Source organism: Mus caroli, chromosome 16 (assembly GCF_900094665.2).
Source record: "Mus caroli chromosome 16, CAROLI_EIJ_v1.1, whole genome shotgun sequence".
Taxonomy (NCBI): Eukaryota; Metazoa; Chordata; class Mammalia; order Rodentia; family Muridae; genus Mus; species Mus caroli.
The window spans coordinates 34,841,679-34,855,960 of NC_034585.1; the positions used below are offsets into that span (position 1 = coordinate 34,841,679).

A 14,282-nucleotide genomic window follows, 5' to 3' on the forward strand; every position below is an offset into this window, starting at 1 on the left:
AAGGAAGGAAGGAAGGAAGGAAGGAAGGAAGGAAGGAAGGAAGGAAGGAGAGAGAGAGGGGAAAAAGAAAAAAACTCTACTTGGATTTTAAAAACATATCTTAAGATGTCTATGACATCTCCAGAAAATGGCTAACTCCCTCATCTACATTAGCCCTCTAGGGTCAGTTTCTCACCCTGAGAACACAGACTGTAGCTCTCAGGAAGCACCCGGTAAATCCTGGGAAAGAAATGACTGCTGAAAGTTAAAAAAAAAAAAAAAGTAAGACATAGGTCCTGGGGACACGGGCGAGCTCCTTGAAGAAGAGTCCCTAAATCCAGCCTTTGTCCCAGCACTTCTCAGCTACATGAAGTCAATAAATCCCAGGCGACGTCACAGCTACTTATTCAAATTGGCTTCTATAGAGAAGACACTTAAATAAATATCTATCACTCACAATGGAAAATATCCCTCATCAAACCCAACTCCCTCTTATAGTTAGTTTTAATGTTACTTTTATCTCTTTTGTCTCTGTTTGTTGATTATATAGCTATACTTTGAATCAAGAAGAATTATGTCCTAAGTATTAAACAGAGAATAATAGTGTACAATAAAACACCAAAACATTTTGTTGGGAAAAATATCTGAGTATTTCTGATCTTCAGTTTTCTTATCAGAAGATGGAAATCACTTTAAAAAGCTTTCAGTGTCTTGTAGCAGTTACCTAAAAATATGGCATGTTGCAAGCTCTCGTATCCCTGGCACATAGTACTGGCTACCATTTAGATGCAAGGCAGATCGATAAAATAATAATGGTTCTACCCTTTATAGAACCCTGCTTTCTGTCTGCCAGACACTTTTTACAACCTGCCACTTTAAATTGCACTGGCCCCTGAAGGGCATCATGACTGCCATTTGTCAGATGCTAGAACCTAGGCTTGGAGAGGGCAAAAGTAAGCAGCTGGTAAGTGCAATGCCAGTGTAGAAAGCCAAGTTGGTTTTGACTTCAAACTTAAGTACTTTCTACTACCCCCAAGCTGTTGTCAAGAAAAAGGCAAGCAAGAGATACCGAGAAACTCATTTTCAGTTCTGAAAGCAATCAAGGCCGTTTCGGTAGAGAAACGGCCTCCTTGTAAGCAGGAGATATCTGTGAGAAACCACTTAGGCTATGGTGACAGCTCTCCTATGGGAAAAACACAGGAAGTTTTGAGGGCACACAATGTTGTTATTAGAGGACAGAAGCAAACCTTAGTACATCCAAGCTCATTTCTTCAAACCTAGCACAATGACAGGCAGGGTAGCCAATGGGGGCCATTTATACTCTGTTCATCTTGATCCAACAAATAGGAAGGCATGCAACACCTGACTGGTGAGCTTCAAAGAATGTACCATTCTCTGTGTGTTCTATTTTCCTTTCTGTTGCTGTGATAAAAGACATCGACCAAAAGCAACTTAGTAGGAGTGTATTTCATCTCAGAGGTCACAGTCCATCACTGAGGAGAGTCGGGGCAGAAAGATCTCCAAGTGGGAACTTCGAGCAGAAATCTGGGAGGGATGCTGCTTACAGGCTCATGCATAGCTAGCTTTCTAGCCCAGGACCAGGTGCCTACAGAATGGCACCACCCACGGTGGGCTAGGTCCTCCAACATCAACTATCAAGTCAATGCCTCCACAGACATAGGCCCATCTAATAGGCAATTCTTCTCTTAGCTTCAGGCTATGTCAACTCAACAATCAAAACTAACTAGCACACCCCTCTTAAGTATAGAGGACGGTGACTATTTATTTATTTATTTATTTTTATTCACTAATTTTGCTTTTTCATGCAGCTGATTTTTACACAAGCAGGTTTTCCAACTCTCCCTGTACCTATGGGGTGTGTTTGATTCTGGGGTTCAGCAGTAGCAGACCCATGGCAGCCCCTGCGGTTTTAAAGCCATGGTCAACATTCCAATATGACCCATAACAGAGTTTACATTTTGGTTTCCATCTGTGTAGCACTCGGGCTATCTCAGTGTGGAATTTAGGCATAATTTTGAAACCTTCAGCTGTAGGTATTCAGCAGACCGCGGTAGAAGATAAACTAAGACAAGTTCAGAGCACACCATGAAACCTGGTATGATGAGAGCATCGGGGTATGTGGTAAAGAAGGTGAAGAGAAGACGATCAGGTTCGGCCACGGGGTGTAATGGCGTGCTTACAAGGAAGGCAGAAAGGTTGGATTTGCTGTGGGAGAAGAACGTGGATGAAGTTTCTCAGTGGATGAAGAAGTGACACGGTAGTGTCCAAACCCCAGAGCGAAAGAACATGGCTGTTAGTTTTCGGTGCTGTCAAGAATGGGTATGCCTGGATCAATCCGCTTCCAGTGGCGGCTTCGTGAGTTTCTGAGTGAGGACTGAGAGTCCGCAATAACAGAGTAGACCTGGGCACAGAACTGAAGGGCTGCATAGGAGTTATCTGTGAGAAACCGCTTAGGCTATGGTGACAGCCCTCCTATGGGAAAAGTACAGGAAGGTTGGAGGCCTGCCTGAAAAGAAGTAATGGGCGACGCCTGAGCAGGTGGAAAGTGGGAGTCGGCAACCAGAGGTTGGGTCTGAAATGTGTCACGCAGAGATTTATTCTTGGCCACCAGAGATAGGGAAGCCAGGGCAGGAAAGAGATAGAGGATCAGCACTCTTATTATAGAGGAGGCACACCTTTGAAGACCTCTGGGGAAAGAAACATTGGTGGAGATCAGAGGCTCAAAGAGGGACTTTTCCAGAAATGGCCAAGGTGTAACGGGAGATTGGTGAGATGGAGAGGGATTAGAGCTCCTGGATTGGAGGGAAACATAAAAAACGCGGCAGAGCAGGGCACTTGCCCCCTCTCCCTAGTACGCCCACAGTTGAACGCAAAGTAGCTTTCTGCTCACCAGCCCATCTTGGGCTCCCGTTCCTGCTTTCTTCTTGGGCTGTAGTAATACCCTCACATCCTCTACTCTCCCTTTCCCCTTTCAACAATGAAGGGTGGCTTTGGGATGCTTAGGTTCGAGTCCCAACCCTGGCATGGATGCCCACTGTGCTGTCCATCTGGTTGTCACTGCAGTCCTCAGCGAGTTCCTTCTGTTACCCACTCCCGCCCCCCGCTGCCGCAGGCCAGCGCCCCTCCCGGGCGTGGGGTTTCTGTGATTTCCCCCGCCTTTGTTTCAGGGTCCCCTGAGACACGGACACCCAGTGCCTTCTCTTGAGATATCTGAAGATTCTTGGTTGGGGTCTAGGAGAGGACGGGGATGCCTGCGGTGCATGGACGCTCCTGGGCTACTGGCGGGGGCCGGGAGGAGGGAGCGCAGCGGGAGCCGCGGGGGCAGCGCTGCAGAAGGGGAGGAGAATGGGGAGGAGCTGGGGGGCCGGCGGGCGGGGAAGGAGGGGTCTTAAGGGGCGGCGAGCCCAGGTCGTACTTCCTCGGAGCCTGGTGATAAGCGACGCTCCCACCTTCGCCTCTAACTCGCTGCCGCCACCCTGCCCAGTGTCCTCCGGAGTCCCGGACCCGAGCACGGTGAGCGCGGTGCAGAGGCCGGGCCGCTGCGGGCACCGAGGGTGCTGGGAGGAGGGGGATGAATCTGTGGGACCCGAAGAAGTTTCTAGGGTCTGAGCGGGGCCCAGCGCCTTCACTCTCACCCTTTTCTCTCTTCCGCAGATGTGGAAACGCTGGCTGGCGCTCTCGCTGGTGACCATCGCCCTGGTCCACGGCGAGGTAGGTGACCGGTCTCTGGGGTTTGCGCCCCAGCGGTCGAGTGTGCACTCTAGGGATGCTCTCTGGGGGTGGGACTGAAGGTCCCCCAGCCTTTCGATGGAGTGGGATTCTGGCACGCTAGTAGCAGAAATTCTACCTAACAAACTTAGATCTCAATTCTTGAAATAGTTTGGGCCATAAGCTGGAGCCCCACCACGCCTAATATGGAGGGAGGCTGGGGAGTGGGGAGAGAGGACAGACTGGGTGGATAGGAGCAGAGGCGGCGGCCAGAGCAGCCGCAGAGTTCAAAAAGGCGCCTTGAGTTCTGTTCACTTCAGAGGAAACAGAGAATAGTTACGGACTTTTTCTTTCCAAGTCTTTCCTAGCGGGGTGGGGGTGGGGGGGACTTAAAAGATTTTTTTTTTTTAACAGCAAAATGAAATTTCCTTTCTCCTTCATAGAGTGAATTGAGATTTCCTGAAATGCATTTTCTTCTTTGTAAAATGTCCTGGATTTTTGTTGTTGTCGTTGTTATTATCTGGGCCCCATAAGAGCCTTTTATAATCCAAATTTCCCCTTAAACTCGGTTGAGCAAATGCAGGAATCTGCGGCTCTACCCTTTGGGGGCCTCTGGTTTCCAGTTAAAACATGTAGAGTCTCTCTCTCTTTCTCTCTCTCTCTCTCTCTCTCTCTCTCTCTCTCTCTCTCTCTCATGTTTTCTTTTCAACTCCAGTGACCTTCCTGAGACACTACAAACAAACCAACAAACCCTATGGCACAAGCCCCTCCATTAACTCAAAGGTTTAGGGACAGAAAATAAACAATTCTAAATTCCCTGGGCTCCAGTCTCCAGAAAAGTGAGGTCAGAAACTAAACATTTGATAATTGTGGCAGGAAATGTGGAAAGAATTAAAACGCATGAGAGAGAAGAAATGGAATGCACATTACAAAAGAAATAGCTCCCTGGTGGGTGGTTTATAGCCCCTCAGAGTTTTTCTTTCACTTTACAGTTTAGCCCCACCCTTTGCATCACAGCTTGAGTCAATCCCAGAATTAATAAATGCACACAGTCTTCAGGACTTTAAACACACACACACTGTACTGGTGTGTGTTCCTTTAATTCACTGTATCATTGATTGAGCTAGAAGCAGTTTATTTTTATTTCTAGAGAAATAAAAGCAGCAAGTATTTATTAGGTAGCTACCACTTGTATTAAGATTCTACTTTAATCATAGGGGAACTGAGTCAGAGAAGTTTGTGCAACTTACAAAATAAGTTATAATAGTGAGGGCAAGATGCAAACTCAAGCCATCTGGCTCTAGACTCCAGACAGTTCATCACTACCTGGCCGGCTTACAAACATGAGGGCTTAGAATTTTACCAAGTGTTTTGTGTCTGCTCGGATCACTTCTACCACTTCTTTTAAAGCCTTTCAGCCCTGTGAGTTGGGCTTTGTTAGTTCCATTTTACAGAGCAGGGAACAAAGTTAAGGAAACGCATTAAATGGCCCATGCTCAGACAACTGATTAGCTTTGGAAGTAGATCAGTATATGACCAGCTCCCTCTACCTTTCAGATACACCTTGAGCCCCGTTTGCTCCTCAGCCATTTTCTTTGAGTGGCGGAAATAGCCTCCGTTTTTTAACCCTGGTTAAAGAATGCTCCTCCATCCTTGTGATGGCCCTCAACACTGTTAGCCAGTGGCTCTCACCTTTAATTCCAACACATTAGAAGCAAAGGCAGGTAGAGCTTTGTGAGTTCAAAGCCAGCCTAGTCTACCTAGTGAGTTTCAGAACAGCTAGGGCTACACAGTGAGACCCTGATGATTAAGATGATGATAAAATAGCCAGGCAGTGGTGACACATGCCTTTGTTCCCAGCACTCAGGAGGCGGAGGCAGATGGATCTCTGTGAGTTCGAAACTAGCCTGGTCTACAAAGAGTTCCAGGACAGTCAGGGCTACACAGAGAAACCAAACAAAAAATAATTAGTCAGTCAATAAAAAGAGAGCTACTCTTCTGTGATAGATGAAGTGAATTCTTGGTTAATTTCACAACCAGCTTAGGAATTGCCAACCACTTTGTGAAAAGACAGAACCGTTTGCAGAAGTCAGGACTCTGTGTCTCGTCAGCACGAGACTGTGAGTCCCAAGGTCTGGGATCTGTTCTAGGTAACCTACTCCTCACTCCAGCCTCCTCATCCCACTGCACAGCAGAGAACAGCTCACTCCAGGTAGGAAGGGCCCCTCACTGCAATTTCCCGCTGGAGCTCTATGGAAGAACATTCAGTTCCCAGGAAAAACCTGCAGACAAAGAGGCAAAGTGCTGAGGCATGAAAACCAGGGGAGCTGGTGCAGAAGAGAGGCCGTGAAGTCAGGACACACGGACAGTGAAGAGGGATCCCAGGCAAGAGCCATAACCGCACATTTCATAACTTCACTGTCCTAAGGATTATTATCTTTTAATCAACCAAGCCTTTGGTGCCTGCCCTTCCAGATAACACTTGGCAAGTTTTAATGCACATGCTAAATACTACATCTTTACTCATGGGTGAAAAAAGTAAATTAACCCTCTCCGTGGGAGACGTGACTTGGAATACATTTTATACACTATAGTTGCAGTTAATGATGCTTGCAGTGGAGGGTTTTTTTCCTTGTTAACTATAAGAACATTCAGCAAACACTCAAGTATGGTATTTCTAGTCTTTTGGCATGAGTCCATTTTAGCAAAATTTAAATCTGCTACGTTGTGCAAATATTGTTGAATTCTGAGAGAGAGAGAGAGAGAGAGAGAGAGAGAGAGAGAGAGGCATAGAAGATACAGAGAATTTTCTTGGTGCTCTTTGCTTTAATAATCAAACCCAAAGATTTATTTCATTTATTTCACTTTTTTAAAAAGCTACGATTGTTTTACAAATTCTGTTGGTTTTTGAAAAAGCCCAAAGCTTTTGGAGTCAGCTTTCAGAAGCAGAGCTGTTCCTTCTTGGGTAAGGGTGGCTGTGATGTTCTTAATGCTAGTGTATAAATTCTCTTTGGTTGGATATGAGAAACTGCTACTAAGTCTCACTAAGGGCAAGTATTACATTGTTTCCGTGTATTTTCAATGCTCTTATTCTTGCCACCTCAGAGTAACACTACAGCTGTTTGTTCCCTTTGTAGTTTCTCTACTTTACCTCCAGGATGTCCCTGCAGCCAGCCTCCATCACAATAATGCCCCACCCATGTGAGCACACACCCACATGCTCTTCAGAGCTCTGCACACAGCTCTAGATATACACATATTGGACAGGACTAGGCTCTAGTTGGGGCAGCAGCAGAGGGAAGGCTTCTACTAACATTCATCCCTTGGCCTGCTCTCTCTTTCCATGCCCCTTCTACTGAAATGACCACTATTGGGGGGGTTATGCAATTGGGGGACCAAGGGTAGTATAGACAATTCCAGGTATAACTTTGTGTGCCCTGGGAGTCTTGAGGAGTGTAATTTAGTTCCTCTGACATGACAGGCTAGAGGAGACACACAGCCCAACTGCCAGCTTCAAGAGGACAATGTCAGTAAGTGTCCGGTGTCCCCCTATGCACCCTGGCTTAGTTTTACTCTGCATTCTGGGTCTAGGAATTCATTATGATAAATTACATATACAAGGGACAGATTTACCGAGGAGATCACTCATTCCAGCAAGGAATCCACACTTGAGCCATGAGCTGGGAGTGTGTCTCTTGAGACAGTAGTGTGGAGAGGCAATAACAGCTCCACAGACAGATGCGCTGTGCTTAGCTGTTAGGCATGCCATGCTAGCAGACTGTCAGGGCTTTGTCCCTAGGAAGCCACACTGCTTAATGGCATTTACACCTCCTCACGTGCATGTAGTTAACCACTAGGTTAGTATCTGCCAGGCTGGGAAGGGTTGGGAGTGCCTCTGCATTCTACAGAATTGTTCATGAGTCTACAGAGTAAACCTCCCACCCCCACCCCCAACTACAGCTTCAGAAAGAGCACTTGCAGCTTACACATTAGCTAGCAAAATGATCTCCTGTTTATCCTGTAGCAAATAAACTACTTGCTGTGATTCTAAAGGTGCCGTTGGGAATTGAGAAGTTGAAGCATAGCTAGACACCACTGAAGAGCCAAAACAGATGGGCAAGCACCTGGCAGATGGGAGTGCTGCTGCTTCCAAGGTCTTTGGAAGGTGGATGCATTATAGTTCCTACTGAAGTGGACTGGGTCACAGGACGCTTGGGCCAACATGTTGAAAGGCTGTAGTAGGAAGTGGCTGTAGAGATTATGGTTGAGTTGGATATAAGGATATAAGAAGTGGTTGAGGGGGGCGGGGGGCCTGGAGAGATGGCTCAGAGGTTAAGAGCACTGATTGCTCTTCCAGAGGTCCTGAGTTCAATTCCCAGCAACCACATGGTGGCTCACAACCATCTATAGTGGGATCTGATGCCCTCTTCTGGTGTGTCTGAAGACAGTAACACTGTATTCATCATATATCAAGTAAATAAATAAGATTTAGAAGAAGGAGGAGGAAGAGGAGGAGAGGAAAAAGAAGAAGGAGGAGGAGGAAAAGAGGGAGGAGGAAGAGGAGGAGGAAGAGGAAGAGGAGGAGGAGGAAGAGAAGGAGGAAGAGGAGGAGGAGGAAGAGGAGGAGGAGGAAGAGGAGGAGGAGAAGGAAGTTGGCTAGACAGCAGCACAAGCCTGGACAAGAATTAAAAATAAAAGATAAGCTGTAAATACCCAGGGCCACATTGATGGATTGGAAATGTGATGGTTTCTTTCTTTCTTTTTTTTTTTTTTTCGAGACAGGGTTTTTCTTTATAGCCCTGGCTGTCCTGGAACTCACTTTGTAGACCAGGCTGGCCTCGAACTCAGAAATCCACCTGCCTCTGCCTCCCATGTGCTGGGATTAAAGGCGTGCACCACCATGCCCGGTGTGATGGTTTCTTTTTCTTTCTCCTCTTCACATAACTGGACATGCAGAAGAACACTTTGAACAATCATCTATTTTATTGACTTCATAATAATACCAGCTGTTATATTACTAGGACAAATTAAGTATGTTAGTTCTGTAAGTCAGATGAAGAGTGACCTTGGAGATTAAATACATACATCTTCCCAGGTTGCCCAACTCCAAACTCTGTGGCTTTGGCAAGGATGCTCTCTCCAAGAGTGAGCCACGAAGGGCCCAGAACTTCCCTTCACTGTTTCCATCAGGTAACAGTGCCTGGCCCAGGTCAAGAATGCTCTGCATACACATTGAGGAATCCAGCATGTTGTGCAAGGCTTGATTTCTATGCTCTTTCCTTGTAGCCTACTGGTGGGTCAGGAGCAGCAAGTGCTAAAAGATGATATTAGATTAGAATAACATCATTAGCAAGTGAACTCAAGGACAGCCTGGTCAACGTAGAAAGTTCTAGACCAGCCAGACCTACATAGTAAGACCCAATTTCAAAAAGAATTTTTTCTGTTATATTGACATAGGTTCTCCCATAATTTTGAAAATCCCCTTTTTGTTTTTAAAGGTTCATTTATTTTATTTTATGTCTATGAATATTCTACCTGCATGTATGTCTTGTGTACTTTTTCCCTTTAGAGGTCAGAAAAGGGTATATGCCCCTGGAACAGAAGTTTAGAGATGGTTGTAATCTTCCATGTGGGTGCTGGGAATCAAACCTGCGTCTTCTACAAGAACAAGTGCTCTTAACCTCTGAGCCATCTCTCCAGCTCTCAAATTGTCTCTAAGTTAATAAAATCCATACATCTATAATATGTAGCTTGATGACCTTTTACAGCGGGACATTCTCAGGTAGCCACTCCCCCAGTGAAGACAGAGGAAGCTGGTGAAGAAAGGCTCTGAGTTCAAGGCAGAAAAGTCACATAGTGGAACTGTGTGTCAAAGGGTTTGCTCCAGCATGCATTTCATCATTCCTTGGTGAAGAGAGAGTTTTTAGTCAGTATCTTGGTGTGTAGTGACATTTGGCAGATTCTTAGGTCTATGTTTTAGCAATACTAAATTTTTACAAATCAGTGAAAAGGTTAACTCATTCTCTCCAGGAGTCTTGTGATTTAGATGTTACATAAGTATTTGGATGTGTAGCTAATTGTTACATTTAAGGAGAGTCTCCATAAGATGCCAATCATGTTATTTAGAAGAGCTGTAAAATTAGAACTACCCAGACATGTAGTTGAAGAAGGGAGGGTACAGCCATGGGTACCATTCTGGGCTGAATTGGAAAACCTTGCCCATAGGGGTAGTTTTATTCTTTGTTCCAGTCTTTTCTGTATTTTCTAAACTTTTTTGAATGTATCTTAGCTTCATGTCGCATGAGAACACAATCCTAACTTTTTTCTCATGTGTATGGTCATGTGACCTATGTGTAAGGGTCAATATTGACATGTGTGTGGATACTTAATGGGGCGTCATGGGTATGTATGTAAATGTATGTGGAGTCCCAAGGTTGATGTTGAATGTCTTTCTCTATCCTTCTCCACCTTTCTAGCCAAGGAATCTCAGTTACACCCAGAGCTCAGAGATATGACTAGACATTGATCTTACGCTAAGGGTTTCCTGTCTCTGCCTTCAAAGTACAGGGCTGTAGGGAGACCACCATGCCTGTCCAGCATTTATGTGTATTCTGAGCATCTGATTCCATTTCTCAGATTTGTACAGGTAATGCTTTTCCACTGAGCCATCTCCCAAGCCCAGCATTAACTTTTTCTTTAAAGTGACATTAGGAGGATAAATTCTTCTTGTAAAAGGAAATGGTCACAGGAATTCTCTTGACGATGAAATATCAAAAAGAATAGGAGTAACAGGGAATATGGACACTATAGAAAGTGAGGTTCAACAACTAGTGTGTCTTCCAGAGAATTGATCACGTCAGTAGTAATATGTGATGATCTTATTAAACACCATAGGCAATGAAAATAAGACCTGCCAACACTGGAGTAAATGGCCTGCTGAGCTCGTGTGAACAAAGCATGCGTACAGCTCCTACATTCCCCTACCCATGACAGACATGACTAATCAATCACAGAATTCTTTCCTACAGAATTCAGAGGAGGTTTGAAAATCTCATTCAACAACACTCCTTGTAGCCATTAGCAATCAGTCAGAGTCCCTGTGTGAGATGAAAGCTATTTGTCATTTCTGCTGGAATACTCAATTCAGTTTGGCAAGCACCGACAATTTTTAACTGAAAGTAGGATAATTAGATGGGAGACTTCAGGACTGTATGACTGACATAGACAACAGAGAGAAGAAGAGCTGCTGGAACTGATGTTGAGAGTCTCAGGAGAAGCCATATACAAGTTTCAGGCCCAAGTAACTAAGTAAAACAAACCCTTTCACGCTGGCCATCAGTGAGGATGCAGCAGTGAGCCGTCTCTTGGCTGCTCTAATGAAATGCACCCTTGCCCTAGCTAAGACTGGAAGAGCTGCTGCTATCACAGAAAGCATCTTCTGCATTAACAGCGTCTGGCAGTAACTTGCTAATAGAACACTCTCTAGGTAGTTGGAGTACAAAATATAGCCTATAAATTTGCATTTTCTGCTTTGGTTGAAAGATTTCCGTGTAATCTCCTCACAGACTTTTTATGTCCTCGTTTGGAAGTAATAACTATTACACTAGCTCCAGGATTAAGTTTAAATTTATGATGCCTGGTATGTCCTTTAAATAGTGTGCCAGGCACTATTTGTGACCAATCAGGCCATTGCCAGATGAACTATATGACATATGACAAAAGCTATGTTGTACTGCAGGCACATGTGTGTGTTCTTGTGTGTGTGTGTGTGTGTTTCTGTGTGTGTCAGTGTGTGCATGTGTGTGCATGTGTATACATGTGCGTGCATATGTGTCCTGTCTGTGTGTGTGCGTGTGCATGTGTGTGTCTGTGTGTGTGTGCGTGCATGTGTGTGTCTGTGTATGTCTTTCTGTGTGCATGTGTGTGTATGCATGTGTGTACACATCTAAGTACATTGCATGCATGCGTGTGTGTTTATGTGTGTCCTATCTGTGTGTGTGTGTGTGTGTGTGTGTGTGTGTGTGTGTGTGTGTGAGATGGGATATTTGAATCCATGTAGGGAAAGTGGCTTTTTCTCCTTTCTTGTTTTCAAAAGTAAACTCCTAAGTCTGAGGAAAACGTTGTCTTCCCCCAGTCTTTCATTGATACTTCATAAATATGACTTATTAATCTGCAGAAGCCTCAGGCATTACCTCATGGCCCTTCCTGGGGTGTGATATCAGTCACTTTACACACTTCCCTCCATTAGCAGCAGTGTGAGACTAATAGGACTGCACAGGACCTTCCTGGAGGCGCTGCCTGCATCATCACTGTAGACAGCCCAAATGGCTCTGGCCGCTAGGGACAACAGGAATGAGCAGCCTGTCCTTACCTCTTGCATCTGATTTAGAAAATTCCTAGAGACAGCAGTGGGATGTGTGGTCCCTGCCAACCAGAATTCCAGGGACTGCTCCAGGGCAGTTGGGATCGTTTCTTCCTACTGACCTTGTCTTCTCTGTCAGTGTGGCCGCTGTGGCAGCGTCTTGTACAGAACTTTATCTGAAATGGTGTCTCTTCTGGGTTCTGGCGTTTTCCTGTTTTCATGTCATTCTGAGGTTCCCCACATCTCCCCCTTCATTATCCCTTGCTCTTGACCCGAGTCTCTTTTGTTTTTCTGTGCATCTGTTTTTAGTTAAACTAAAGCATTGAACCCTAGGCCTAGCTCAACCTCGCCAAGAGCTCCACCACTGAGCATGTCCCCTGGCCCTTGTGGCAGAATCTTGCTGTGTGCCTCAGGCTGGCCTTGAATTTGTAATGCTCCTGCCTCAACAGGCTGGTGCCACGCTGCCTGGCCCCCAAGGTCTGTCTTTTACATCAGAGCACTTTTGTTATTAGGTGACAGTGATCGTGGGGAGCAATGAGGTAGCCCATGATGTTGAGGTAGGTCCTGGGACTTGTTTCAGGAATACAGAACCTGGAGCTCTGAAGGAAAACATTGGGTTCTGCTAAGAGAGCACGGCTCCACCCGGAGCCCAGCCTGACTCCAGCTTCACGTGCTCACAGACCCCATTCCCAGGCCAGGGCTCCTCCCTGCCACCCTCTCCCTTTCTCTCCTCATCCTTATTGTCTAGCCTTTCCTCTCTTGCTCTTCCCACTTTCCTTATAGACATCACCCCAAAGTGCATGAGCTGTTAGGAGCTGACGGATACCTACAAACCTTCTGCTCGTCTCCACACAGTTTAAACTCACAGACCCTGGTGTGCTCCTCTGTATCACTCCCCTGAAATAATTCCTTTTTTCATAATCAACTAGCAAGAGGAAAGCCAAAGGTCTCCCACACTTGTGCCCCCTGTGGGGCACTAAGTTAAAGCTGGTGAAAAACGTACTCTCTGGAGCTTTTGGTCTTGTGCAGTGTTTCTCAACCTGTGGGTCCCAAATGACCCTTTCCCAGGGATGCCTATGACCATCAGAAAACACAGATTTTACATTATGATTCACAACAGTAGCAAAATTACAGTTACAAAGTAACAGTGAAATAATTTTATGGCGGTCACTACAACATGAGGAACTATATTAAGGGGTCCCAGCATTAGAAACATTGAGAACCTCTGGTCTAATAGGAGAAGTAGGCAGGGAAGGTCACGGCCTCAGAACTGTCCAGTGTGAGAAACAGTGGATCAGGGCTGAGAATCTACCCTGTGCAGAGGTCCAGGAAAGTCTGTCAGAGGAAGTAGCCTGCGGCTGAACTTGGAAAGGGACCTACAGTGTAGCATAGGCAGAAAAGAGAGCTTCTATCTAATCCTCAAAAAGTGACAAATCACTATTACAAGGCTCATTTTACCCATGAAGAAACTACTCAGTTACCCTACATCAGCTACCTAACTGGGATATCAAACCCAGGGTTTGATATCCCAAAGTCAAAGCTCAGTGTTTTGTGCCCCTGGGTCTGATTTCCAGAAGCCAGACTCTGAAAACACACCAACAATGAATGTTGCTTGTAGTATGGCTTCAGCCCTGTACAGTCCTAGTCACTAACTATTCAAGGCACATCAGTGCTAAATGGCTCTAGTACCTGAGCTGATCCTGCAGCCTCGCCTGCTCCAACCACATGATCTCCACTCGAATCCAGCCCCAGCTGCCTCTCTGACATGTGTGGAACTGCAGTTATTATTTGGGAATATTGGCAGCTAATGGCCAGAGACTCGGGAGATGTTTTAAGGCAGTTTCTGTGTCCTTGAAATGTATTCACAACTGTTCCATACTATGTAAGGCCGAACTGCAAAATGGCTCTAAACTCCAATCTGATTGCTAAATATGGCTGTGTAGCGCACAGATGCCTGCCTGAGGGGGTCAGTTGGGCCAAGCCCACCCTGCACGGCACTCATAAAGCCATGTGCTCTGCCACAGGGCCCCCCTGCCACTCAGAAGAAAAGGCCTCTTTCCCCACCAGCTTAGATTAGCAAAGCTTCCCAAAGCTAACATTACCCCCGAGTCATAAGCCTATTGGACTGTGGCTGCCGTTTCTGTGTCTGTACATTTTAATCAACTGGTTTCATCAGAATCCTGAGGCCCCTTCAAGAGCTAGTTCTTTTTAA

The 14,282-nt window shown here is 45.7% G+C and overlaps 1 protein-coding gene across 1 annotated transcript in view; it reads left to right on the forward strand.

The window, feature by feature from the left end:
* Window positions 1-3,393: 3,393 nt before the first annotated feature.
* Window positions 3,394-14,282, forward strand: part of Fstl1 (follistatin like 1) — a 55,385-nt gene continuing 44,496 nt past the window's right edge. The window contains exons 1-2 of the mRNA XM_021185316.2: window positions 3,394-3,513; window positions 3,655-3,711. Of these exons, the coding sequence (XP_021040975.1) occupies window positions 3,655-3,711 (57 nt within the window). The 5' untranslated portion in view covers window positions 3,394-3,513. The remainder of the gene's footprint in view (window positions 3,514-3,654; window positions 3,712-14,282) is intronic.